The sequence below is a fragment of the Ambystoma mexicanum genome, chromosome 8, assembly GCF_040938575.1.
Source record: "Ambystoma mexicanum isolate Mex_15411 chromosome 8, UKY_AmexF1_1, whole genome shotgun sequence".
NCBI classification, from domain to species: domain Eukaryota; kingdom Metazoa; phylum Chordata; class Amphibia; order Caudata; family Ambystomatidae; genus Ambystoma; species Ambystoma mexicanum.
Genome location: NC_090929.1, coordinates 671,643,271 through 671,669,165, shown reverse-complemented (window position 1 = coordinate 671,669,165; position 25,895 = coordinate 671,643,271). Strand labels below are relative to the sequence as shown.

Below are 25,895 nucleotides of genomic sequence, written 5' to 3'. Positions count from 1 at the left end.
ATTGTATAACATGTGCGATGAAAGACGCAAGTAAAGCTAAACTGCTGTTGAATGTTTGAACTTGAGAAGGAAAGATACAATACTGTTAACAGAGTGATCTGGCACCGCAAGTGTGCTCAATCGAAGGTCTCTGTAGGGTAGTGATCCCCAACGTGTAGCTGGGGAGCAACATGTTGCTCGCAGCACCCTAAAATGTTGCTCGCCAGTTGCTCTGGACTCTTGTATTGAGGTCAAGAATGAGGAGGTGCTACAGTAATGCAAAAAGAATGTCAGTGTAGGATGAACTAGGAAAGCGAGGGAAGGCTAGCAGAACAATGACATATTAGATGGTGCGTAGGCATCACAGTAGGCTTAAAGCCAGGGGATGGGTGGCACATGGGTTTGTTTAGCACAGAGAGCATGGTAGGAAGCTTATGAAGTGAATGTTGAAGCTGTAGATAAGGACAACCACATGAAGATCTAACTATTAAAATCAGAAGCCATAGCCACCTCCTCCTGCACCCACATTGCCTGGGCCATTTGGGTGTGCAGTTTCCATTGACCCAATGAGATGGACAATCAGTCAACCTAGGCCAACCTGTTAAGACAGGGAAGAACAATGCTCCTGCAGCTGTAACAATCAGTAAAACCATCCATTTAATTTGCATTTACAAGGCCTGCCTCTCTTAGCCTCTCCACCATCGCTACATGACTTGAAACAGGAGCACTGGCGGGAGAAAGGTACTTCATTTGTCCGGGAAGTGCTGTAACCAACTGGGCCTCTCCTTTTCATACCATGTTTTGGGGGAAGTATAGATGCTAACAGATGCTGGCCAGGTGCATAATGGACAAATGAGTGAAAATTACACAAGTTCCAATTGGCCTTTTTGTACATGAAAGTTTTGGGTTTGTACCCATTATTCACATCGTTTGTTCGAAATGTTCCATACTCCAATGAAATTGTATGCTGGTTGTATGATAATTGGCTTTCAAACAGCCAATGTACACTTGTCAAAGCTATCTTGGCACTGTAAAAAAAATCACAAACTAGATACACGTACCAATCTGATTACAGTTGAAATAGAAGTGTTTTGATATCATGAAAACACTGGTTTCAGATATGAGTGGGTAGATACTTCCACAGTTTGGCTATTTGTACTGAAAAGGAGCGGCCACCCCATGTTATGTACCTGCCTTTGGTACAGTCAGCAAACCTTCTGCTTCTGAATACAGTGCGCTGATTGGGTTCTGGATTGGCAAACATAGTGAAGAACATGTCCATGTTTGTGCCCTGGGGAGGATTTATATTTTCTGTTCCTAAGAACTGTTAAATGTGGATTATTGAAATTATTTTGGCATGCATGACCAATTTTCCATCCTTGAATTATTTGCATATGCCTAATTTGTACAGGCAAGATTTGTGTTTGATGCAATCATGCATATTCATCAAATATTTTCCATACTCATTGCCAGTCAGCTCCTCGCTATGGGTTGGGGGTGATGCCCCCCTCGCTTGACTGGCAGGTAGCACAGTGCACCGTGTACTTTTTTTGCACAGGGGACTGTGCAGCCTGTTTCTGAGCAGGGGTGTTTCCCCCGCTGTATATTTTATTTAGCTGTAATGCAGAGCCCCAGAGCAACAAAGGTAGCTTGCAAGAATGAACGCAGGGTGGGTTGTTGGAAGTCTGGCCCTGCCACCTCTCACTATTGCACTAGCAGGAAACAGACACTGACAGTCTTCTCCCATCAGTCAGCATGTTCACCCCACAGAGAAGAGGGACGTGCCATCCGGTCCTCTATGCTGGTGCGTGCTGTGTGTGTGGGTGAAGGTACTTTTGTGTATGAAATGTATTTGAATTTATGAATGTGCGTGTGCATTTTTGAGTGCTTGTTTTTATGTCTGGATGCATGCAAGGAGTTGTTTGAATAATGTCTGAATTTGCGGGTGAATGAGATAGTGTATGTTGTATGAATGTATGTGTATGAGAGCATGTGTGTCTGCATGTATGAAGGGGGAGCACAACCAAATTTAGGTTTGGGGCTGCTGGGGGGGAGTGGAATAGTTTTTTGCTTTACCTGTGATGCACAGTAACGATCCTTAAGGGTGCATCAAGGGTAAAGCAAACATGGTAAGTGTTATGACATGGCTTGTCTGGAATAGATTGGTGGTGCCAGTCTACATTGACTTTCCTGATATGACATGGTATTTTTTACTAGGCATCAAGGGTAAAAGCAAGAGTACTAACTGTTATTAGGTGGCTAGACTGCCCTACATTGGTGGTGCCTATCTGGTCATATATTTTTAGTGTGGCATGGTGTTTGTACTGGGTGTCAAGGATAAAAAGCAAACATAAGTAATTATCTGGCTAGACTGGCCTACATTGTTACAGCCAGTCTGGTTATACCTCTTTCTGTGGCATGGAATTTATTTCCTAGCTGAGAGTTCTGATGTGGTAACACTGGCATATATTGGTGCAGCCTGCATGGACATGTATGGGAAGGGCCAGCATGAAAAGGGTTCTTATATGGGCATTACGTTGTCCGTAAAGGCATCATGAAAACGCGTTTGAAAATGTTCCTGTGCACTGTTGGGGACTTGCATCTATTGGGCTTATTCATGAACTTCATATAAAACCCGAGTATAAACTGTGTTGCTTTTTACCCAATTTCGCAAAGAAAGTGTGCTGTAAAATGCACCATTTTAACCCATTATTTTAAAAATGTTCTTCGAGTGGACAAACCACCCTAACCCACCTGTTGGTTTGGTTCGGGCTCCCTCTCTATGCATAGTGACACCCACATATTTGGAGCAAATATATATGCCCCTCCAATTCAATAACTCACGAGCCGCCACTACTCATTGCAGTGTTCCTGTGAAAAAACTGTCATCTGATACTTTGTCCATCTGGCATTTAGATAATGCACAAATAAGCAAGGGGTTTACCAAATTGTCCATGATTGAATACATTACATTTGAAAATTCATTTCTTGTTAATAATCTCTAGTGAAAATGCCAATACTTTTCTTCAAATAGCAAAGGTAGAACTACCAAGCCACTCTGTACAAAGGTATTTGAATACTCCACTTTTTGGCCAAAATGAAATGAGTGGCCTAACTTGATTACAAATGCATTATTTGCCACTGTTTCCCAAATATTTCTTGGACAATAACCCTAAAGCCATGGTAAAGTACACTTTCAATCCTACATGTTTTGACCAGTGTTAATGGGCTTTTGTGATCACAAATGCTTCATTTGCCACTTGCACTCCTTGAAAACATCAGCTTAATCTGAAATTCAGTTAATAACTATCGCAAAATCGCATGACCTAGATTTGGAAATCGACTTACTATTAAATTGATGCACATTAACATGTTCTATTTGTAAAATTCCATTTACTACCATTACAATTTGGGTTGCAATAATTTTGCCACCACCTGAAAGACAATTAGCCTCATTACAAGTTAGCCGGTCCACATAGAAAGGTGCCGGTAAAACCGTACCGGCAGCGTTTTCCAGACCGGCTAACTAAGAGTTCTGTGGCCGTGTGGTGGTACACCCGCCAGGTCTGACCTGGCGGGCGTAATGCCACACAGCCATAGACGGCCGCGGATACACCGGCACCATTACAACATGGTGCCAGTGTTTCCACTTCCCCAGTCTCATGGAGTCTTATGAGACTCCACAGGAATGGAGATTTACAGAATGCTGGCTCCGGATTTACCGGATCACCGGGGCTGTAATGCTGCACCCCCGCAGCTGATCCAAAATCTTTTTTTAAAAACAGGAAAGGACCCTGCGGTGCCAGTTCCCGATCACGTAAGTGAAAGGGAACCGCCGTTGCAGGGACAGAGCGAGACGGAATGCAAGGTAAGTAGGGGTGGGGGGTGATGGTGTGGGTAGGGGTTTGGGGAAGTCGGAAATGTTCAGTGGAAAAAAGGCCGAAGATTATTTTGAAAATAAAATCTTCAGTCTTTTCTCCCTCAAACATTTCTGCTTCGGTAAAAGAAACCCAAATCTGATAAACCCAATAGGAGAAGACGAAGATTGGCTGACATACATCTTTTCCTATTATACCATATTGGGTGGCTAGTGGACTGAAGGAGGTGCTGATAGCCTTAGTGCTAGTAGATCTAGAGAGTAGATCTAGAGTAGAGTAGAGTAGATGTAGAGATGAAAACAGACGTAGAGACACAGACGCTTGGCGTGTTGAAATCACATTTGACGCAGTGTCCTCTGTTCCCACCAGGTAGAATATTCTCCTTTCCCCCAGATCCACGCAACTATTGGGGAAGATGGGTATCGTGTAAACCCAATGGAGATTGTTGCGACATGACCTGGAGCTTAGATGAGTATGTGAAGTACCACAGACATTTGGGAGGAGTGGCGAAATGATGGATTCCCAGACCACCCATGAACGGAGAAGGTCGCCTAGGGTGCGTGGTCGACTTGTCCACTAGAGGGGGCATTGAAGAGGGGGACCCAAACGTGACCCTCGTTACATCCATCCAACTCTCAGCCCGGCAACAGAGAAACGAGAGATGTACATCGCTTCTGGGCCCTTCCTCCCCATCATTGAGGTATTGCAGGTGTGAGAAGTGCTACTCACCCAGTAAACAATTCAGACCATACCCGGATGACAGTATTGAAGAGATGCGCTGGTCATCGATTGAACAATTCGACTAACTGCAACCTCTAAGAACGCTGATGACATCATGATTGACATCATGACACAGATACTTTAGACATGAGGCACATAAGCATCCCTGCACAAAGTTGCGCAGACATTTAGTTGTATTGCTGATGGATGCAAAGCAAATGCTTATGAGGACTGACACATGTATAGCTCTTGCTAAGAAGAAACCGCAAGACACATAAGAATACATATGAACTGCTTGCTGACACTTAATCACAACTAACATGGACGGCCATGTAAATAAAGATAGAGCTTATAGATACATTGGAAGTGAATGGGAAAAGCAGGATGAACTAAGAACACAGAAACGTCTGACGGCTGATCCTGCTGAAGCATGCAGACCAGGCTTCCAGCACGTCACAGTGCACAGCCTTGCCAAGGACACATAAGGAAGGAATCTTTCAATTTAACAGAAGAGATGGGGCACATGCAGGGAAAACAAGATGAACATCTTCATAATTGCAAGCAAGAGAAATCCATTTTGTAATCCCTACACACGTGATCTGATCTCCCAAGTGTAAGAAAGGCATGGTATCAAACAGTAAGACAGACACAAGTGACCACAGTTCAAGGGTGTTTATTGAACTTCAATGGTTTGAAAAAATCCTATCTAATCCTAAATCTAACGATGGGAGCAAGCTATGACCATCAAATAATAATAACGCAGTCCTAGTCGAGTCTGTCAAAATAAAAGGGCCTATACTAATAAACCTATTGCCAGTCCTTACTTCTAAATACAAATAGTGTGGGAAACAATGTTATTCAAATGAAAAGTGTTCAAGAAAAGATATGTCCGGATATTCAAGCCGTTGGCTTCCTTTCCACACGTTTTCAGCATGGGACAAGGCAGCACATTCAAGTTTAGCACACTCTCTGGTTTCTCTAGCATGAGGATGCAGATCAAGACTTCAGCATCAGGGCCTTCTTAGCCAAAGTCTCTTTTCCATTCAAACTGCCTCATGACGATTTTGGCGGTTACCCTTAAATGCGGCAGTAACGCTATTACTGCCGCATTTAAGGGTCTGCCAAATCATGGGTTTGGCGGATTTACCCCCAGCTCTGAGCTGGAGGCAAATCTGCCGCGATTTTGCTGATTCTCGGTGATATTACCACCGCCGGTAATAGCGCCGGTGGTAATAGTGCTGAAAATTCCCCATTGTGCCCAATGAGTAATGGTAAATTCCCGAATGGGCCAATGGAGAATGGGGACTTACCGTTCCGCCAAACCCGTGATCCGGTGATAATAGCGATGGGGGGTTTGGCGGTAGGGCTAATAGCCCCTGCGGTAATGCCGCCCAGGTTAGCGCCCAACTCGTGATGAGGCCCTAAAGTCTCTTATTCCAGAGGGCCTGATGCAACACGACAAAACATTAAAGTTTCTTTTTTTCTCAGGATTTTCACTTGAACAACTTCTTGGGTGATTTACTGTTCACCCCGGGTCCCCTACCGCCAGGCTCAGACCAAATTCATGTACTTTTCCAAACTTTCTCTATTTCATCAAAATCAAAGACTTTTTATTGTGCGGGGGATGTTGCTTGACCCGTCGCAGGACCACTCTGATTCACATTTATTAGTTCTATTTCAAGTGGTCTCCCTCCGCCGGCTCAGATCAAATTGATCTACTTTTGACACTTTTCCGCTGGATACCTTACAGAAACCTTCGATTGAGCACCCACGCGGTGACAGACCACTCTGTCAAAAGTATTGTAGCTTGTTTTAAAGTTCAATCCATCATCAGCAGTTCAACTTCACTTGCATCTCTTATCACATGCGTTTTAACAATGTTTGTTCCAGCGCTCGCCATACAATGTTGCTGCTTGCAATCTTGGCTTCAACACAGACTGGTCTTGTATTGGTCTCCCCAACTCACTGGCTGTGTTGATTTCACTGAAGCGGCTTTGTTCTTGAAGCCAAGGATGGTACCACAGTGGCTGGTGATTCTCCCTGCCTTGATTATTGATGGGCAGGGCCGTAGGTATCTCCGACACACAATTCAGGATTCTTCAGCCTGCTTTCTATTCTGTTTAAGGATTCTTGAACGCAATGATTCCTTGTCGAAAAGGTCAAGGGAATTTCCCTCCTTGTGATCCCCTTCGGTTTTGCCATCTTTCCTCTCTTGCTCAGCTGCCGTCTCGAAACGTCTGCGTCCTTGTGTGCTTTTTCTCGCTCCAAGTGTGCACAGAGCCTTTTATTTGTGTGGGGAAGTGTAATGGAATTCAGGTGTGTGTGATGGTCAGTAATTGCCTGACCTCGCCTGACCATTGTATTGGGACACGTCAGGTTTACTGCTCGGGTGTTAGTCTGTTTTCTCTCATAGTGGGCTGTCCGTGAGAAAGTGGTTGGCTGTAAAAGAGGGGGGTACAGTTCCTAATTATCCTACCTCGTAGGATGGGGTAATTGTGTTACAAGGAAGAGGATACTGCATCTCACCATCCGGTGTCCCACTCCCTGAAGACCCCTCACCCAGGTGATCCTCCCGCACTAGTCCACCCCCAGGAACTGGATCCAAAAGCAATGGCCGTGTCCTGGCCACCTGAATGCCAGATCCCCATGGACTAGCGGGTGAGACACCTTCTGGTTTCTCACACAAGACAGAGCCTATTCATTCAAACCAGACTGAGATGGCTGCTCCCATCGAACCAAAGGTAGAAGGATACAAAAGATTATATAGGTAAAAAGCTGAATGTTCTTTCTCAAAGCCTAGGAGATTGGAAATGGTAATTTATTGGGAACATGCAGCACCTTCGGGGTCGTTCCCACTACCTTGAATACTTGCACTTGGCCTGGTAACTGTCCAAGGTTCCAAGGCTGAGAAGACACTTTTTGTCCAATCCCTAACCACATTCCACGTTAAGCATACACTATGTTGCTCTGGCTAATTACCTTCACATTAACCTGTAACCTTGTATTCATGACACAGTGGTAGCTTCAGGAGGAGCCACCAGATATGGCGTACCCAAAGATCATACTAATCCCGTATAGAACATATATGTAGTTTACCTCACTAACCAATCCCTTCCCATGTTAGGTTTTTTGGATGTAACCTCATTTTGTGACGTCAGAGGCCGACAAAACTGGACGGCATGTGCCCGGAGAGCAAAAGCACTTGGAGAATTTTGTGGTGTTCATGTTGCGATCCGTGTCGTCTGAATTGTTAATAAAGACAGTGAACATTTTCCTATGAGTGGGTCTTCTGTTCCTGGGGAAGAGGATTTCCAGGGCCCAGTTCCTCTTGCTCGTAAACGGGGAGACTGATAATAGTTACCTTGCCACTCTATTACAATGTACACAATGTACACAAATCAAAGACAGAATGGGATGCATTTATCAGGAAATATGCTTACTGTACCATTTGAAAAGCTGCGGGGGAAACAGTTCATCCTATGTCCACCTACCTCCAACCTATATTTTAGCACAGTATCCACAGCATACCAGAGAACTGCCACTCCGCCCGATAGACCTGGAAGAGAGATGATGGTAGTCTTTCAAATATTTTGTCAAATGCCATAAAGCAAAGCTAATGTACATGGTAAAAATTCACAATTTCAATTACATTATTATTCCCCCATCCTTTATTTCACACTTATGGAGCCAAACATTCTCTTCCAAGCACCTCATAAACAGTTGAAAAAGTGCATTTGCCCTTAACTCCATAAATGCTGCCTTCTTTTTTCTATACTCAAGCTACAGAAGTACTGCAGGTTTAAGTTTATTAAGCCGAAAGTGTTTTACTTTACAAATACTAAAAATAACATTATAATACTTATCAAATACTAAGTAAAATCGACACAATCGGCAAGGGCAATCATGTGAATAATCAGTGTGATAGATGAGCACACCAGAAAACTGTGCTTTCCAGGTTATTTGGTTGATAAGAGCAGCATAAATTAAGAGTCAGACATATAGCCCAAAATCCCTGAACCTAACTAGGGCGGCCCTTATCCCTCCCTAACAACGCCATACCACGCTAGTCTCCCTCTCTGCCCTGGAGGCTTCACATTCACCAGGGCTACTGACAGTAGATTGCAGCTCACCTGATTTTCTCCTGGCAGACTACTCATATCTTTCGGCTAGGAGAATCTTTCCCTTCTTCCATCTACCAACCGCCCTGTACATCCTGCAATGAAATGTGGCTGACTCCTAACGCAGGCATCTTTTAATGTAACAAACCCTGCCCCTGTTTTGACAACTTTATGGGTAGGCATGAATATCAACAACCCCTTCCTGAGAAACGTGGGGTTTCACAGTCTAACCAGGTGGTCAACCCGCACCTGAACCACTTTGCCACAGCGCCTGTTATTTGATGCATTAGCCCTTTCCAATTTCCTTGCCCGTTCTGTACAAACTTCTCTTCCCAACCAGCTAAACTCATCTGAGTCTAGTGTAGAAGTGGAGCCAAGTACCCTTACTCCAACCGCCCGCCCATATTACCTGTCTGTTGGAAACCAGAGTATGAGACATACACGGAGCAGTTGAACAGACAGAGCAGAGTATGGACTCAGTGCAGTACCAGGGAGAGTACCAATACCTAAGAAGATCTGGGAGGCAAAGTACCCATTGAGAAAACCGTACCTGCATACAAGAAAATATGATGGCCATTTGAATGAGATTCCTGAAGAAGCAGAGCAGATAAATGGCAAAGGCGAATGGTGATGTGACATAGAATCGAGCTGACGTGGTATGCAGTGATAAAATCGCAGCAAAAGTGTCGCCAGTACAACAAATTGCAAGAAAAATGGTGTGGTTTAACCTGTTAAAGGTGTTCCCCATTACACCATTTAAGTGGAGCGGGGGTTGCGGGGGTGTCCCCCGCTCTTCTTAAATGGTATAATGGGTCCGGGGGTGTCCCCCGCATCCATTACATGGATTGCGGCGGCGAAACCACAGCCTTTTTGCAGCAATATTTTGTATCCACGGCCATTTTTTACGCGATTTTAACACATGGAACTGCTGCCGTTTGACAGAAGAGATGCAGAGACCAGAGAATGCAGATATTCTGTAAGGCATCAAGAAAGTACAAAGGATAAGTGACATCTTGGGATCAAGGTGAAGAAGCATATGCGATAGAAACAGATGAAGATATTAAGCTAGTTTAAACGTGTACGGGTGCAAAAGATACGCAAGCAGATGAAGTAATCATGAGGCTAGCTTTATATTGAATAGATTGCAGCAAGCGCCAATATATATATATATATATATATATATATATATGCATATGGACGAGTAAAGGATGGATATTTGGACTACGCATTATAGCAGTGCTAGACAGAAATAAGAAGGCCTCACTTCAGTGTGTCGCAGTTAAAAAAGCTGAAGGATTGGACGAGCCAAGGTCTTATCAAACTGGAGTGAACTGACATTGGATACGAATTGTGAGAAAGAACAGAAACCCCTGTTCAGAAGGCATGATACAAACAAAAGACGTCAGAGGTCTATTAGAAAATAGTATTTTAAATGCACCAAAAGGCTTGATATGATATGATAGGTTATTTCTAACACGCTTAATACCCAGAGGTTTCTAAGCGCGGACCTGGGGACCGAACCTGTGTTGCTCCCTGTTGTTTTGCTTACAAGACGAGCATGTTGCTGCTGAGCTATCCTCCTGAGACAAAAAAAAAAATCGCATGGTCTCCAGTCACGTGGAAGAATGAAGTTGAGGTGGTCACACCTACACACAAGGGCAGAGTGTGCCCACACTCCTTAAATTTCTCAGAGCATAGTACAAACTCAAGGCCGAGCTTCAAAGCCCTAAATGACACTAGACCATTGAGGTGATGATGGATTTATTTGCTAATTGGTGGGAAGCTATTGTTGAGACGAGCTCCCAAGCACCTGGATTTTCAGCCTGCCTGCTGCTAGACATAGGTGGAAAAGTACTGACGGGGGTTAGAAGCCAACCAATTGTAGAGGACCGCATAATTAAGGGTCCTATAGTTTGTGTAGCCAATGGGACGTCATGTATTTAGTGACGTTCATAGTGGCCATTTTGAGGGGAGGGCTTAGTTGCCCCACCTGATGTTAAGTACCCTATAACTTTCCTTCACTGTTCTATACTTATAGAACCTATACTTAGATATTCACTTAGAGCCTATCACTTCCTTCAATAGGTTTTTGCAGGTTTATAGTCATAAAATCTAATGCAAAAATGTCGAAAGTCCAAAAATTGAAAAAATAATGTCGAAAAAAACAAATTCGAATTTCTTTTTTAATACGTTTTTTATTCGAAATGGGGGGTGCCCTCTAACCCCCCTTTTTTTAACCTTTTATTTTTACACGCGGAACCCCAAAAAAATATATAAATAAAAAAATTAAGAATTCGATTTTTTTTTTCCACATTAAGTTTTTGAATGTATTGTAATTCAACATTCTTTTTTTAGATATTATGACTGACCACCGTTTTTGCAGTTTGCCACTGAGGATGGCATTGGTAATGACGCAGGTCAAGACGTCACTGATGACAAATTTTCTTAATATAACCTCAGTTTTTTGTAAGATTCATTGAGTAAGAGGATCAAGCGAGTGCTGATGTTCGTTGTACTCCCTGTTTTAGATAATTGACATTAAAACAGCTTTCCTTTTGCCAAAGTTGTTTGGATTAATGATGTATGAATAAAATCTGCATCCCCATCCATCTCCAGGGTAATTGCTACTCATCAAAGGGGCTAGGATATCCAGTTCACTTGGTAGCAGAGGATGGTTTATTAAAAAATCCATCGACATAAGTAAACTTTAGAGTCCCGGAAATATCGCACGACCTTTGCCATTCGGCTGACAGGACGTGAAGCTCCCCGTAGATAGTGGTTAGTGTAATTATCAAGACCTTGCAAAGTGGGTGTGACGGGTCCCCTAGTTTCCAGAGAATCCCCTCCCATGTCTACGAGAAGCTGATGGGACAACAGTTTGAAGAGGCGGTAAAAGAGGCATACGATCCTGAGAATGAGAAGACAAACATGCGAATTGGTGTGTAGAAACTGAGAAGAGTGCCAAATTGATGCATGTGTAGTAAATGAAGGGAAGGGATAAGGGAAAAAGACAGTAAAGGACGGAGGCGGGATAAACATAACGTGAGAATAAGAGTGTTAAAACATTGAATAGATATTGACTTGCGGGTGGCCGAGCAATAAGAAAATCGTGAGGGAGGCCACGATAAGAGGATACGCCCATACCTAAGTTTTAAAGAACGTTAGAAGAAATTTGAACCTAGAGTCCCGTAGTGGATGATGTAGAAAACAGATTCGATTTAAGGCAAACCTAAAGGGGTTAATTTACACTTTATATGAAGTATTTTAGAGGGCAAGACGAGTGTTAAAGAGAAGATCGTAGAAGATTTATGTGGCCGGTCGAGTTTGTCTGTTTTATCTGGTTTTAAAGATGATGACATCATAGAATTAAAAAAATAATTGATTGCTTTAAATTGCTCTTGGTAGTTGTTTTTTAGCAAGATTAAAGTAAAAACTGTGACCAAAAGGATTGGAGCTTGCGACGGTTGGTGATCGCTCATATTGTATTATTTGTCTGAAATGTACTTTTAAATCTGTGATTAAAGCAAGCAAGTATCAAACAGGTTAAGAGTAGACAAATCGAGAATGGAGGATGTTACTCCACTTGTGCATATCTGCAAGCAGTTGCCGAAACATGCACCTAAACTTAAACAGTACCGTGCAGAATGTGTTAAAGGAACTGTGGATAAAATATTTATGCTGTGGCCAGGAGGAGGGTCACTATCGAAGGCAGTCCTGCAGCACATGATGACATATTTGCATGCAGCATATACTGGGAAGAAGCTAGACAAGCGACTAGCGAGCTTAGAGCTCTGGAAAATGTACCAGGAGGAGTGAGATGAGCCACCTCCTATAGATTGGATACTTAAAGTATGCAAAGAGGGGGGTGAAGAGCCCTCTGCTCCACCCGCCCACCCGTCTGAAATAAAAGACGAGAATAAGAAAGATGAGGGTTTATACCCATTGGGTGAGCTTAAAGCAGTGGCAGGGTATAGCAACCCGGCTTATGAGTCACCTGCACAAAGTAGTGACGAGGGTCCAGAGAAAAATACTGAGAAAGATGTCATTTCTAAAGTCCTGAGGGACAAGGAGAGACGCGATAAGAAAAGAAATGATTGAACAAGTACATCTCTAGACATAGGAAGAGAAATAAAGAGATGGAAAGGAGAAAGAGATAAAGCTGATGAGATAGCGCTCTTACAGAACAAATGGATGGGTGGTCAGATCTTGAACTCGATGGTTTAGGCATAGAAGACATAAGGCAAGAGACGATCAAGACGAGCAAGATAACAAAGATAAAGAAATGGAGGAAGGATTGAAAGACGAAGGGGAGAAAAGGAAAGATGGACGAGAGCAGTTATATTAAGATGAGCAAGCAAGAAAACAAGAGAGCAGAGGAGCAAAGAAAACATGACAATAGACAAAGAACAACTGATGCGCAGAAAAGACTAGAACGAAAAAGAATAGAAGAGGAAGAGCAAAAGTTAAGAGTAAAAAGAATGCAGAGACGAAGGTATGAGGAGATACAAAGGGCAAATGAGGGAAGGGATATGAAGAAAAAAGAGGAAGGCAGAGCGAGAGAGAAAGCAAGAAAGCGAAGATAATTTGACAATGATACGGAACGCAAAAGAAGGCAGAGAGCACGCAATCTTGATTGCCTGGGAAAGGAAGTAAGGAATCCTAATCCAGAAGTAGCATGAAGGATATAAGAGGAATTCTTTACAGAATTCGAGTCATTACCAGGACTGTCTAGAGCAAATTTAGAAGACAAGTTTGACTCTAGGAGCATTAGGGAAGCGATCGATAAAGTATACCATGAAATGAGAGCTCAGAAAGAGTCAAAGGGGAAGGGAAAAATGATTGACTTGAGAGCACTCAGTTGTATGACACAGAGGAAGCCTCATGTAGTACGAAGAATAATGAGCTGTCTTTAGACAGACTGACTCTGAATAGAGATGAAGAAGAGAGAAGTTGCACGAGTTGGGCACAATAAATGTCAGACGAAGACAGGGAAACCTTCCATGGGGAAGAGAGAGATGACAAATGTGGTCTTGAGGTATGCTTTCCTATAGATAAGGAAGTAAGATGGTTGGATTTAAATGCACCTATACCTAGGGCGTCAGAATCATTGACACAGTCAGACCGATATAAAGGGCAACTCCGTGGTGAGAGAAGGAAGTCACTGCCTTATGTGAGCAGATTAAGATCATTGCCAGGTAGAAGGCGATGCAGGAATATCGTCCCTGCGGTGGACAGACAAATGATGAGAGATGAGAATGAGTTTGGGGCTTCACAGTTTCCCTTATTGGAAAAGGGAGGGGCCAGACCACAGTATATACCATGGCCCCAGATGAATGAGGATAATTTAACGTGTAAACTCCCGAGTTTAACTTCTGGCGCTGGGAAATGGATACATAAGTTAGAAAAGATGACAGGCTATAGGGGACATTAAGGGTGTCCGAATTGCCATACTTGGTGAGAGAGCGGATGACATGTGGACAAGGGCAGGATATGCTGGTGTAACTACAGTTAACACTGCTCATGACGGAGCACCGTTCAATAACTGTAGAGCAGCAAAGGAAAGCGCTTAGAGTACTGCATCCGGACACGTCTGATATGGGAGCTATAATGACGAAAAAGATGCAGGACAATGATTATCCGCTTGTTTACATTCAAAATTTTCAGGAGGCGTGGGCTTTGGAGACGCACGAAGCTTGGTGAAAATCTATACCAGTATTTTATCACATATTATGCCAAGGGCTGCCAGAGCCAGTACAAAAGCAGCTGAAGAAGTTAGTGGGTATGGAAGCCAAACCGTGGTCAAAGATTCAGCTGACCATTGCGCATTACTGCAGACTCCTGAAAGAAAAGAATAGCAAAAAAGATGGTATTAGGAAGGGCAAAGAGGCGAAGCTAGTGCAGAATTTTTTTTTCCAAATATGCCATTGAAGGGGCAATGTTGACTAGTGTAGACGGATTGAATTCACAGCAAACAGTGAACATGCCGCAGGTGAATAATCAAAAGCAGTTCGATAAAAGCAATAGTGGATTTGCTCCACGAGGAAAAGGATTTTGAGGACGAGGTTGACAAGCTAATCAAGGGAATTGGAAGAATAATCAGGGAAGCTTGCAGAATAACCAAGGTGGGTTTCAGAATATGGAAAATGGGCAGGTTGAGAGACCTCCGCCTATATGTTGGACTTGTGGAATGACAGGGCACTTTGCTCGCATGTGTAGAAGTCAAGGGTTAGTGCAAAATGGCCAATTTTCAAGAGAGGGGATGTCAAATCTGCCTGCATGTTCACAGCAAAGTGGAGATGGATTTGCCCAGAATCAAATGATGCAGCAGCAAGCACCGAGAATGCAGCAAGGCTTGCAAATGCAGCAAGTAGCAGTTAATCCACCACAAGGGCATTCGCAGCAGTCACCTATACAGCTTCAGCGAAACAAAAGCACAGGACAGTTAATAACTCCTAGAGTAGGGGGTGTCACTGTTGATGGAGGGAATCCTTTTACGAGTAATGGAATAAGGCTGTACCCGCAATAGGACAGCTCACTGGGAGACCTGATGTGTTCAATACTATCCGTGACGCCGAATCCTCATGAAGAACCGAGGGTAGACATCAGTATAGCAGGCAAACGTTTTTCGCTTTTAGTAGACACGGGTGCAACACGCTCATGTATATGAGAGGGAACATTTTCAATGTCTGGCAATACCATGAATACTCAGGGGTTCACAGGAGCTACACGTAGAGTTCCTTTTACTGATGAATTACCAGTCTCTATAGGAGAATGTGACATGAAGGTGCCACTGCTATATTCAAGGCAAACACCTGTTAATATATTGGGATGAGATTTAACGACAAAGTTGAATATGACAATTTCATTTACTGATGAAGGCATAGTATGTTCAACACCAGGAATGCTTAATCTAAAAATTATTATGGCTTTTGCAGGACAAATAGCTGCGAGAGCAATACCTTTAGAACCAGAGGTTTTTCATTATGGAGTACGTATTCTGTTGTCATGGCTACCAGGCCTAGTAGGCAAGGCAATGAGAACACCCGATGAATTTTTGTTTAGACCAAAAATACCTATGCTTGAAGAGGAGGGACAAGTTTTTCCCTTAAAGCTACAAACAGCCATAGTGCGAGAAGACATGGCTTTGCTTGATGGAAATGATGATGAAGGCAGACAATGGTGCGCAGTAATCACCATCGGGGAGGGTTACAGATTGACTTCACTGATGAAGATCTGTTTGGAGATCATCCATACGATGACAAAGTAATATATAACATAGACATCACTTACTGGGTGAGAGCAATTAAAAGAGAGGTTCCTCAGAAGATGATGATAGCACAAAAGCGCCCTGAGTATTTCGTTGAAGACATGGCGAAAGTACCAGCATCAATATGGACCACCAGCCCCTATGACATGGGCCTACTGAAGGGGATTGGAGAAGTGAAGATTAAATTGAAACCAGGAGCAATTTTGCCTCAAGCACAACACTATCCCATGTCTTGAGAGGCAGATATTTTTTCCAAATATGCCATTGAAGGGGCAATGTTGACTAGTGTAGACGGATTGAATTCACAGCAAACAGTGAACATGCCGCAGGTGAATAATCAAAAGCAGTTCGATAAAAGCAATAGTGGATTTGCTCCACGAGGAAAAGGATTTTGAGGACGAGGTTGACAAGCTAATCAAGGGAATTGGAAGAATAATCAGGGAAGCTTGCAGAATAACCAAGGTGGGTTTCAGAATATGGAAAATGGGCAGGTTGAGAGACCTCCGCCTATATGTTGGACTTGTGGAATGACAGGGCACTTTGCTCGCATGTGTAGAAGTCAAGGGTTAGTGCAAAATGGCCAATTTTCAAGAGAGGGGATGTCAAATCTGCCTGCATGTTCACAGCAAAGTGGAGATGGATTTGCCCAGAATCAAACGATGCAGCAGCAAGCACCGAGAATGCAGCAAGGCTTGCAAATGCAGCAAGTAGCAGTTAATCCACCACAAGGGCATTCGCAGCAGTCACCTATACAGCTTCAGCGAAACAAAAGCACAGGACAGTTAATAACTCCTAGAGTAGGGGGTGTCACTGTTGATGGAGGGAATCCTTTTACGAGTAATGGAATAAGGCTGTACCCGCAATAGGACAGCTCACTGGGAGACCTGATGTGTTCAATACTATCCGTGACTCCGAATCCTCATGAAGAACCGAGGGTAGACATCAGTATAGCAGGCAAACGTTTTTCGCTTTTAGTAGACACGGGTGCAACACGCTCATGTATATGAGAGGGAACATTTTCAATGTCTGGCAATACCATGAATACTCAGGGGTTCACAGGAGCTACACGTAGAGTTCCTTTTACTGATGAATTACCAGTCTCTATAGGAGAATGTGTCATGAAGGTGCCACTGCTATATTCAAGGCAAACACCTGTTAATATATTGGGATGAGATTTAATGACAAAGTTGAATATGACAATTTCATTTACTGATGAAGGCATAGTATGATCAACACCAGGAATGCTTAATCTAAAAATTATTATGACTTTTGCAGGACAAATAGCTGCGAGAGCAATACCGTTAGAACCAGAGGTTTTTCATTATGGAGTACGTATTCTGTTGTCATGGCTACCAGGCCTAGTAGGCAAGGCAATGAGAACACCCTATGAATTTTTGTTCAGACCAAAAATACCTATGCTTGAAGAGGAGGGACAAGTTTTTCCCTTAAAGCTACAAACAGCCATAGTGCGAGAAGAAATGGCTTTGCTTGATGGAAATGATGATGAAGGCAGACAATGGTGCACAGTAATCACCATCGGGGAGGGTTACAGATTGACTTCACTGATGAAGATCTGTTTGGAGATCATCCATACGATGACAAAGTAATATATAACATAGACATCACTTACTGGGTGAGAGCAATTAAAAGAGAGGTTCCTCAGAAGATGATGATAGCACAAAAGCGCCCTGAGTATTTCGTTGAAGACATGGCGAAAGTACCAGCATCAATATGGACCACCAGCCCCTATGACATGGGCCTACTGAAGGGGGTTGGAGAAGTGAAGATTAAATTGAAACCAGGAGCAATTTTGCCTCGAGCACAACACTATCCCATGTCTTGAGAGGCAGATGAGGGTATTTTTAAGACGATTTCCGCCATAATGGATCAGGGCATTTTAGTGACGTCAGAATCACCCTGTAACACAGCAATTTATCCTGTGAAAAAAGGGAAAGGGGGTCTTGGAGACTAATTCAAGATCTTAGGCGATAAACCAGATTGTAGAGGCCGAGTTCCCTCTAGTTCCTAACCCGTCGACAATCCTATGTAATATACCTGTTGAAGCACGATATTCCATGGTGATTGACCTAAAGAACGCGTTTTTCTCAATCCCATTGCACAGAGACTTGCAGGATCTGACTTCATTTACCTTTAGACTAACACGTCTGAAAAGTACTCGTTATTGGGTATTGTGAGTCCCCATCGATTTTCAATAGAGTCCTCCAGATGGATTTAAGCAATATTGATTTAGAAAGTGTGGTGTTGCAATACGTAGATGACATTTTAGTATGCAGCACCTCAGAGGAAGAATGCAGACACGGTTCTGTTCAGCTGATGATTATACTCACTGACAAAGGATATAAAGTTGACAAAGAAAAGTTACAATATTTTCAACAAGAAGTGCTGTACATAGGCCAAATGATTTCGCATGAAGGAAAGAAGGTTACCCTTGAAAGAGGTGAGGCTATTTTGAAAACCGCAAAGCCACACACGATAAAACATATGCAGAGGATTTTGGGATTATGTAATTACATCAGGGTATGGGTCTTTGACTACAGCTCGTATATAAGGCCTTTATTACAGGCTCTAAAGAAAGCACGGACAACGCAGGAAAAAATCGTGTGGACTGAAGAAATGGAAGAAGGGTTTGACGAATTGAAAAAAGCAATTTGCACAGCTCCAGTTTTAGGGATTCCCAATTATTTTGAGGAATTAATAATAATAATAAATAATAATAATAATAATAATAATAATAATTCAGCATTTATATAGCGCTACAAACCCTCAGGTATCTGAGCGCTGCTTATTATTACCCACGGTGTGTGGTGCTCATTAATCAACCTCGGAAGGATGAAAGGCTGAGTATGGCCCTGGTGGGTTTCAAACCTGTGTCAGCAGGCTCCGCACAGATGTCACAGCGAGCGCTATACTCGCTGTTCTATCAGACCGGCTTATTTTTGTTCTTGCCTACAGATGGCCCTGTTATGACAGCAGTACTCACGCATAGACCCAAGTTAGGGTACACGCCCCTTGCATATTACAGTGGAATCTTAGACCCAGTACTGAGAGGTCACTTTCCGTGCAAACAGTCTTTAGCTGCCGCCGCATTCGCCATTGAGGAGGCTGCAAGCATAGTGATGGGATGTTCTATGACATTATTCGTTGAGCACACATTATTTGCCATTTTAAAGAAACCAAAAGGCACGTTGACTTCTCAAAGGGCTTCTGCCTATGAGGTAGTTATATCGAATCCAGCGATTAAATAGTCTGATGTAAACTAGTGAATCCTGCCATGTCTATAGCGGAGCCAATGACAGGAGGAGAGCCTGTACACGATTGCGCAAACTATGAAGAGTTCTATGATGAAATCCCTAGAATAAAAGACAACGCATTAGGAGGAGGGATTGTTTTCGTTGATGGTTCTTCAAGGATTGAACAAAATGATGGACAGAGGTATACATGTGCCGCTGTGATAAATCACACGGCTAGTAGGGAATTTAGTTTGCCAAAAAGTACTCGATTGCCGTCTCATTATTCAGCACAGGCAGCAGAATTATTGCCGTTGATACTCGCGCTCGAGGATCATGCAGACCAGGAAGTAACAGTGTACAGTGACTCCACCTATGTGACGTTGATGGTGCTACGCACTTGATGGTGCACTCAAGTGCGTAGCTCACATGAAAAGGGCAGATTTTATCTCCCTTGGAAATCAAGCAGCAGACTGATTGTAGTACTGTGTCCCTTTTCAAGGTGGATTGAAGCAGGTTCCTGCACAAACCCACATTCCACCTGTGCAGCAAAATTCTTAGTGCGGGAGGTATTTCCTAGATGGGGAGTATGTGACATAATGAGGTCAGACAATGGTCCACATTTTGTGAATCAAACATTTAAACAGATCAGCGTGTTGCTTGGTATAAAGCCCAAGTTATCTTGGGCTAATCATCCACAAGAAAATGGGATATATGAGAGGCTCAACAATTTGCTTAAAGAAAGAATAGCCAAATTGAAGCTTACCTTGAAGAAAGGGTGGTTGCATTGCTTACCACTGGCATTATATGCTTTAAGGAACCAACCGGGTTCTGACCACCATCTCACTCCTCACGAGATAGTGACAGAGAGATGAATGAGAACCGCCCTAATGCCTCCATCCAGAGTTAGAAGTGATGCTCAGCCAACTGTAGATTTGCTAGGGATGGAATTGTGTGACTATTTGAATTGTATGACTTCAAGTACCTCTGTCATTTCAGGGCAGCTGCAGCAACAAGGGTGTAGGGCAGTACAGAACACAGAAGGAGATGCTTCAACAAGTAAATCTAAAGAACTTTGTCTTCCCCAACTTTTCCCCGGTGATGCGGTCCTAATCCACAACCACACAAGGAAGAAGTGGGACAAACCCCACTTCAACTGTCCGTTCATTGTGGAAGACGTCACGCCGTCTGCTGTCAAAGTGCAGGGCAGGCATGCTTGGACTTTCTCAGGTGACGTCAAGATCTTTGCTGGAAAACCCCTCTGCCCGTACCCCTGCTGGAAGCAAGTACAAGCATCAGGGAAGAACAACAGCACGTGCAGACAAGATCTATGATGAGGAAGAAGACGCAGAAGCAGTCAACTAAAGTGAAAGAGTTCATTGGACTGTGGCTTGTTTCGAAAACTCTGTGCAGTCATTACAGGGTTGAGCAAAAGCTCTTTGTTCTTAAACCACAGAACAATGTGTTTAAAAACTTTGGACTGATGCGTGCTTAAGCCTTGATAAGAAGAGAAGTATGCCAGATTCTGATCGTAGTTACAACAATTGGAAGACGGTGCAGTACCCTGATTAATTTCACACCAAATTCCTGTTTGGATTTGCCTATGTGTTACCCAATGATGACCTTTCTTGGCTCGTTCTTGCTTATTTCGAGTTGGTGTTGCGTTCATTCCCTTCGCTTGTGGGGAGAACTAATCGCATTCCAGCTTTCTTGCGAGATCCTAAGAATGGCCCAGTCATAAGAAGGTTGCTTATAGTTATCACTGAACACATTTTGCAGTTACTCGGGTACAGTGAGGAGAGCACAAATGCCCCTATCAACTGAGGCCGCTCATAGACTAGTCAGTGTGGTGTTCTTTCATCTAATTGAAGAGTAACCACATCTTGTTGGAAGATGCACAGATGTGCTCACCTTTCTAACACTGCACATTTGAATGTAATCTTGGAAGGCATTATAATCCAAGTGAGCATATATTCCGAGCGAACTCCTGGTTTGGTGTGAAACTTTCTTCGAGGGACAGATCGAGAGGTTGCTGATAAAGAAAGACTCTTGTTTCTTGCTGAAAGAAATTCATCATGTCGTCTGGGCTTAAGCAGATTCGAGGAGTCGACTGGGAGCTGATATATGACATTGAATTTATATAGAGAGTTGAAATAGATGAGAACATTATAAAAGGAGACTTTCTGGAGAAGAACGTCTAGAGACAAGTTGGTGAAGTCGTTTTCTTTCTTGCTGAGGAGACATTTGTATTTTATCTGATACAAACTGATGCAAGGAGATCGTTGAAAGCCTTATCCTCGATCAGCTAGGACGAAGTGCTGAAGTCAAGACAGCAGATTCCAGAAACAGTACAATAATCTTGCAGCATTAAAGTTTGAGTTTTTTCCTTCCTTAGGCAAGAAAGATGGGTAGCATCAACAGTAATATAATAATGCCAAATGCAGACAGATGTCCACGATGTCCACGAAGTAGATGTTGTAAAGTAACATACTTCTGTTGTTTATGTTTGCATTGTGTTCATAATCATACTGCTTTCACTGACAGTACGCACATCTTACTACATTGGTGCAAATGGAGCTAAGACTCCTGTGCATGTTCCTAAGCAGACGGAAAATGTAAACGTAGCAACTACTAGACAGCCCAGACCCTATGTAGTAATTCCTGTCCCAAAGAAAGATGACAAATTGTCTGAGCCTGAGATAAGTGGCATTAGTAATCATTCACATACAAAAAGCGTCCTAGAAACTCTTTTTAGATGGAAAAGACAGGCCTGGCAAGACAGACAGGACAAGAAGTTGTTAGATGGTGAGCCCATACAAGTAATACATGCAAATACACCTGGTCCTGTATTAAATGACCCAAAGATAATCCCCAAAAGACAGTCACACATGGAGATTTTGCGAGACATTTTCACGCCTAAATGGTATGCTGACAGGATGAAGCTTGCTGAAACTTCTCCTACATAGGGAGCACTGATGGATGTTCCTGTAATTAGGCTAGCTGGAAGAGGCTATGCTGGTACACTTCATGATATGATCACAGAAGCTCACGTGAAAAGAATGAGGCTTAAAAGAAGCACCCAGGAAGATAATTATGAACTAAATGATTACCTGGACAACACAGCTCACTTGGGAAATAACATATGGTATCAACACATGAAGGATAGGAAGAAGAACTTCAAAGGAGGAATGCTTTGTATGTGCACTACTGCCATACAACATGGGAAAGTCAAGAATCTTCATAGCTATTAAAATAGATGTTCTGACTGCACACTGCACATTACATGTAGCATTCTGTACTACAAGAGGCCAGTTCATGGGTCGAACAGCCTACCTCAAATGGGGAACTGAATGGACGGATCCAGATGAAGATGACTATATCCAAGATACAAAGACCAGGAACAGAGCCCATACGAAGAATCATGTGATCAGGTACGAAACGCCTGGAGTAAAAGGAGCTGGAATCAGATGGGAAGTAAATAAGAAACTTCAAGTTCCAGGGAAGTCTGCAGAAGACATTTGTAGATGGAAGAAGAGAGGCAGGATGCAGATTTGGGGGACTGTCCTATCACCAGATGGCTGAGAAGAAGGGGTGGTGATCTGCAGAGACTAGGTAATAATGGGTCACTACCAGCCAACGATTGAAAATGCACAAATGTTGTCTAAACCTCTGTAGTGAAAACTTGCTAGGCTACTGACATGGGTCGAAGACAGAGGAGGCCCCTTGCAGATAGTGCCTTTGGAGAGTGCAAAGCTGTGTTTCAGAAACAATGGCACAAGAAAAGTTGGAGAAAACCAGAAATGTGGTTGAATATTCGAAGCACCAGGAATGAACATTGGGATAGCAGTAATTATGGATCATTATTGGGCTTGTGAATCCAAGGCATACATGAAGTTACCTAAAGACTGGGGAGGAATCTGCACACTGTGGATGTCCATGTTCCAGCATTAGTGATCCCAACAAGTTATATAAATCTCAACAGTTTTCCAAAAGCAGATGCTCACCTGAGGAAGAAGAGATCTGTGGAGCTGATAAGAGGATGAAGAGAGGGAACTATTTCTCAGCCAAATAAATAGAAGCTTTTGACTCTATCCTGTATGAGCACAGACTGTTCAGCCAGACTTATTCAGTGTTCACTTCGATTTTCATGCCGAGAATCCAGGTTGGAGCAAACACCAAATGGTTACAGATAACCAGGTGGGAATTGCTGCAGACAATTAGCACTACCATAAAGGGATTCAATGCAATCAGAGAAGAGATGAGATGAGAGCCATAAGTTTGATGATTCTCCAGAACACAGAGAGACATGATCAAAGCTATGGATGGAGATGTTTGTGCAAAAATTGGAGAATCATGTTGTACATTTATACCTTCTCATGATGACGATAATGGAACCTTGACAGAGGCCATAGACATGCTGACGAAGCCCCATGGCCAGATGATAGACGAAGTAGAAGACATTGCTGATGATAGCTGGTTTGGATCACTCTTCTCTTGGGTTCCACAATGGATGGTAGACATGTCCAAGTTTCTTGGAGCCCTGATAGTGATGATATTGCTTGGATTCTGTGTGACCAAGATAATGATCTTGCAGTGTAAGAAGACAGCAAAGAAAGCCATAGGGATGAAGATCATGATCGATGTCGAATCAGGATGGAAGGCTAGAGACCTAACAGATGAAGAAATCAGAGACTTTGTGAAAGCCAGTATCCATGCACCTGAGGTAACAAAGTTCCTCTATCCTAAGAACCATAAGAAGTATGTGGGAAGACTATTGCAGTCCAAGTGGACAGTACATGCTTATGACATGGAACAAGGATGAGCATGTGAAATCAGCAGGATGCCTGTAGGGAGTCATAAAGATACTGGTCCTAAGAAGCTCTTTTTCATAAGAGTATGCCTTTATGGGAAGGATGATGAGAGAGTGGTTGATGAATCGCCCAGAGGGGGGAGTGTAGAGGAGGAGCCAAGTACCCCTACTGCAACCGCCCCATCCATATTACCTGTCTGTTGGAAACCAGAGTATGAGACATACACGGAGCAGTTAAACAGACAAAGAGCAGAGTATGGACTCTGTGCAGTTAAGGGAAAGTACCAATACCTAAGAAGATCTGGGAGGCAAGGTACCCATTGAGAAAACCGTACCTGCATACAATAAAATATGATGGCCATTTGAATGAGATTCCTGAAGAAGCAGAGCAGATAAATGGCAAAGATGAATGGTGACATCACATAGAATCGAGCAACGTTTGACAGAAGAGATGCAGCGACCAGAGAATGCAGATATTCTATAAGGCATCAAGAAAGTACCAAGGATAAGTGACATCTTGGGATCAAGGTGGAGAAGCTTATGCCATAGAAACAGATGAAGATATTAAGCTAGTTTAAACATGTACAGATGCAAAAGAAATGCAAGCAGACAAAGTAATCATGAGGCTAGTTTTATAGTGAATAGATTGTGGCAAGCACCAATATATATATATATATGCATAAGGACGAGTAAAGGATGGATGTTTCCATTACGCATTATAGCAGTGCTGGACAGTAATAAGAAGGCCTCACTTCAGTGTGTCACACTTAAAAAAGCAGAATTGAATTACAAAATGAATCTCAGCAGAAGGAGTTGGACGAGCCAAGAAGCCAAGGTCTTGTCAAACTGGAGTGAACTGACATTGGAAATAAATCATGTAAAAGAACAAACTCCTGTTCAGTAGGCATGATCAAAACAAAAGACGTAAGAGATCTATTAGACAATGGTATTTTAAATGCACCAAAAGGCTCGATTCCATGGTCTCCAGTCACGTGGAAGAATGAAGTTGGACGAGGTGGTCACACTTACGCACGAGGGCAGAGTTTGCCCACACTCCTTACATTTCTCAGAGCATAGTACAAACTCAAGGCCGAGCTTCAAAGCCCTAATTGACACTAGACCATTGAGGTTATGATGGATTGTTTTGCTAATTGTGGGAAGCTAGTGTTAAGACTAACTCCCAAGCACCTGAATGTTCAGCCTGCCTGCTGCTAGACGTAGGTGGAAAAGTACTGACGGGGGTTAGAAGCCAACCAATTGTAGAGGACCATGTAATTAAGGGTCCTATAGTTTGTGTAGCCAATGGGACATTGTGTATTTAGTGACGTTCATAGTGGCCATTTTGAGGGGAGGGCTTAATTGCCCCCCCCCCCCTGATGTTAAGTACCCTATCACTTTCCTTCACTGTTCTATACTTGTATGGATTGTATACTTAGATATACACTTAGAGCCTATCACTTCCTTCAACAGGTTTTTGTAGTTTGCCACGGAGGATGACGTTGGTAATGACGCAGGTGAAAATATCACTGATGATGAATTTTCTTAATATAACCTCAGTTTTCTGTAAGATTCTTTGAGTAAGAGGATCGAGCGAGTGCTGATGTTCGTTGTACTCCCTCTTTTAGATAATTGACATTAAAACAGCTTACATTTTGCCAAACTACCTGAGTCGTTTTGATTATTGATGTATGAATAAAATCTGCATACCCATCCATCTCCAGGGTAATTGCTACTCATGAAAGGGGCTAGGATATCCAGTTCACTGGATTCCACCTTCCTATCTCTCATCAATTGAAATGCTGTGTGACCTGTACGACCAAACAGTGTTTGATCACTTCAGACAACACTATCTGCCAATCCAGTCTATTTACCTAG

General features: G+C 43.0%; 1 protein-coding gene across 1 annotated transcript in view; it reads right to left on the bottom strand.

The window, feature by feature from the left end:
* Positions 1-25,895, bottom strand: part of LOC138473648 (claudin-16-like) — a 231,249-nt gene that overhangs the window by 21,116 nt on the left and 184,238 nt on the right. Inside the window, exon 4 of the mRNA XM_069612174.1 lies at positions 8,069-8,133. Coding sequence (XP_069468275.1) covers positions 8,069-8,133 — 65 coding nt within the window. The remainder of the gene's footprint in view (positions 1-8,068; positions 8,134-25,895) is intronic.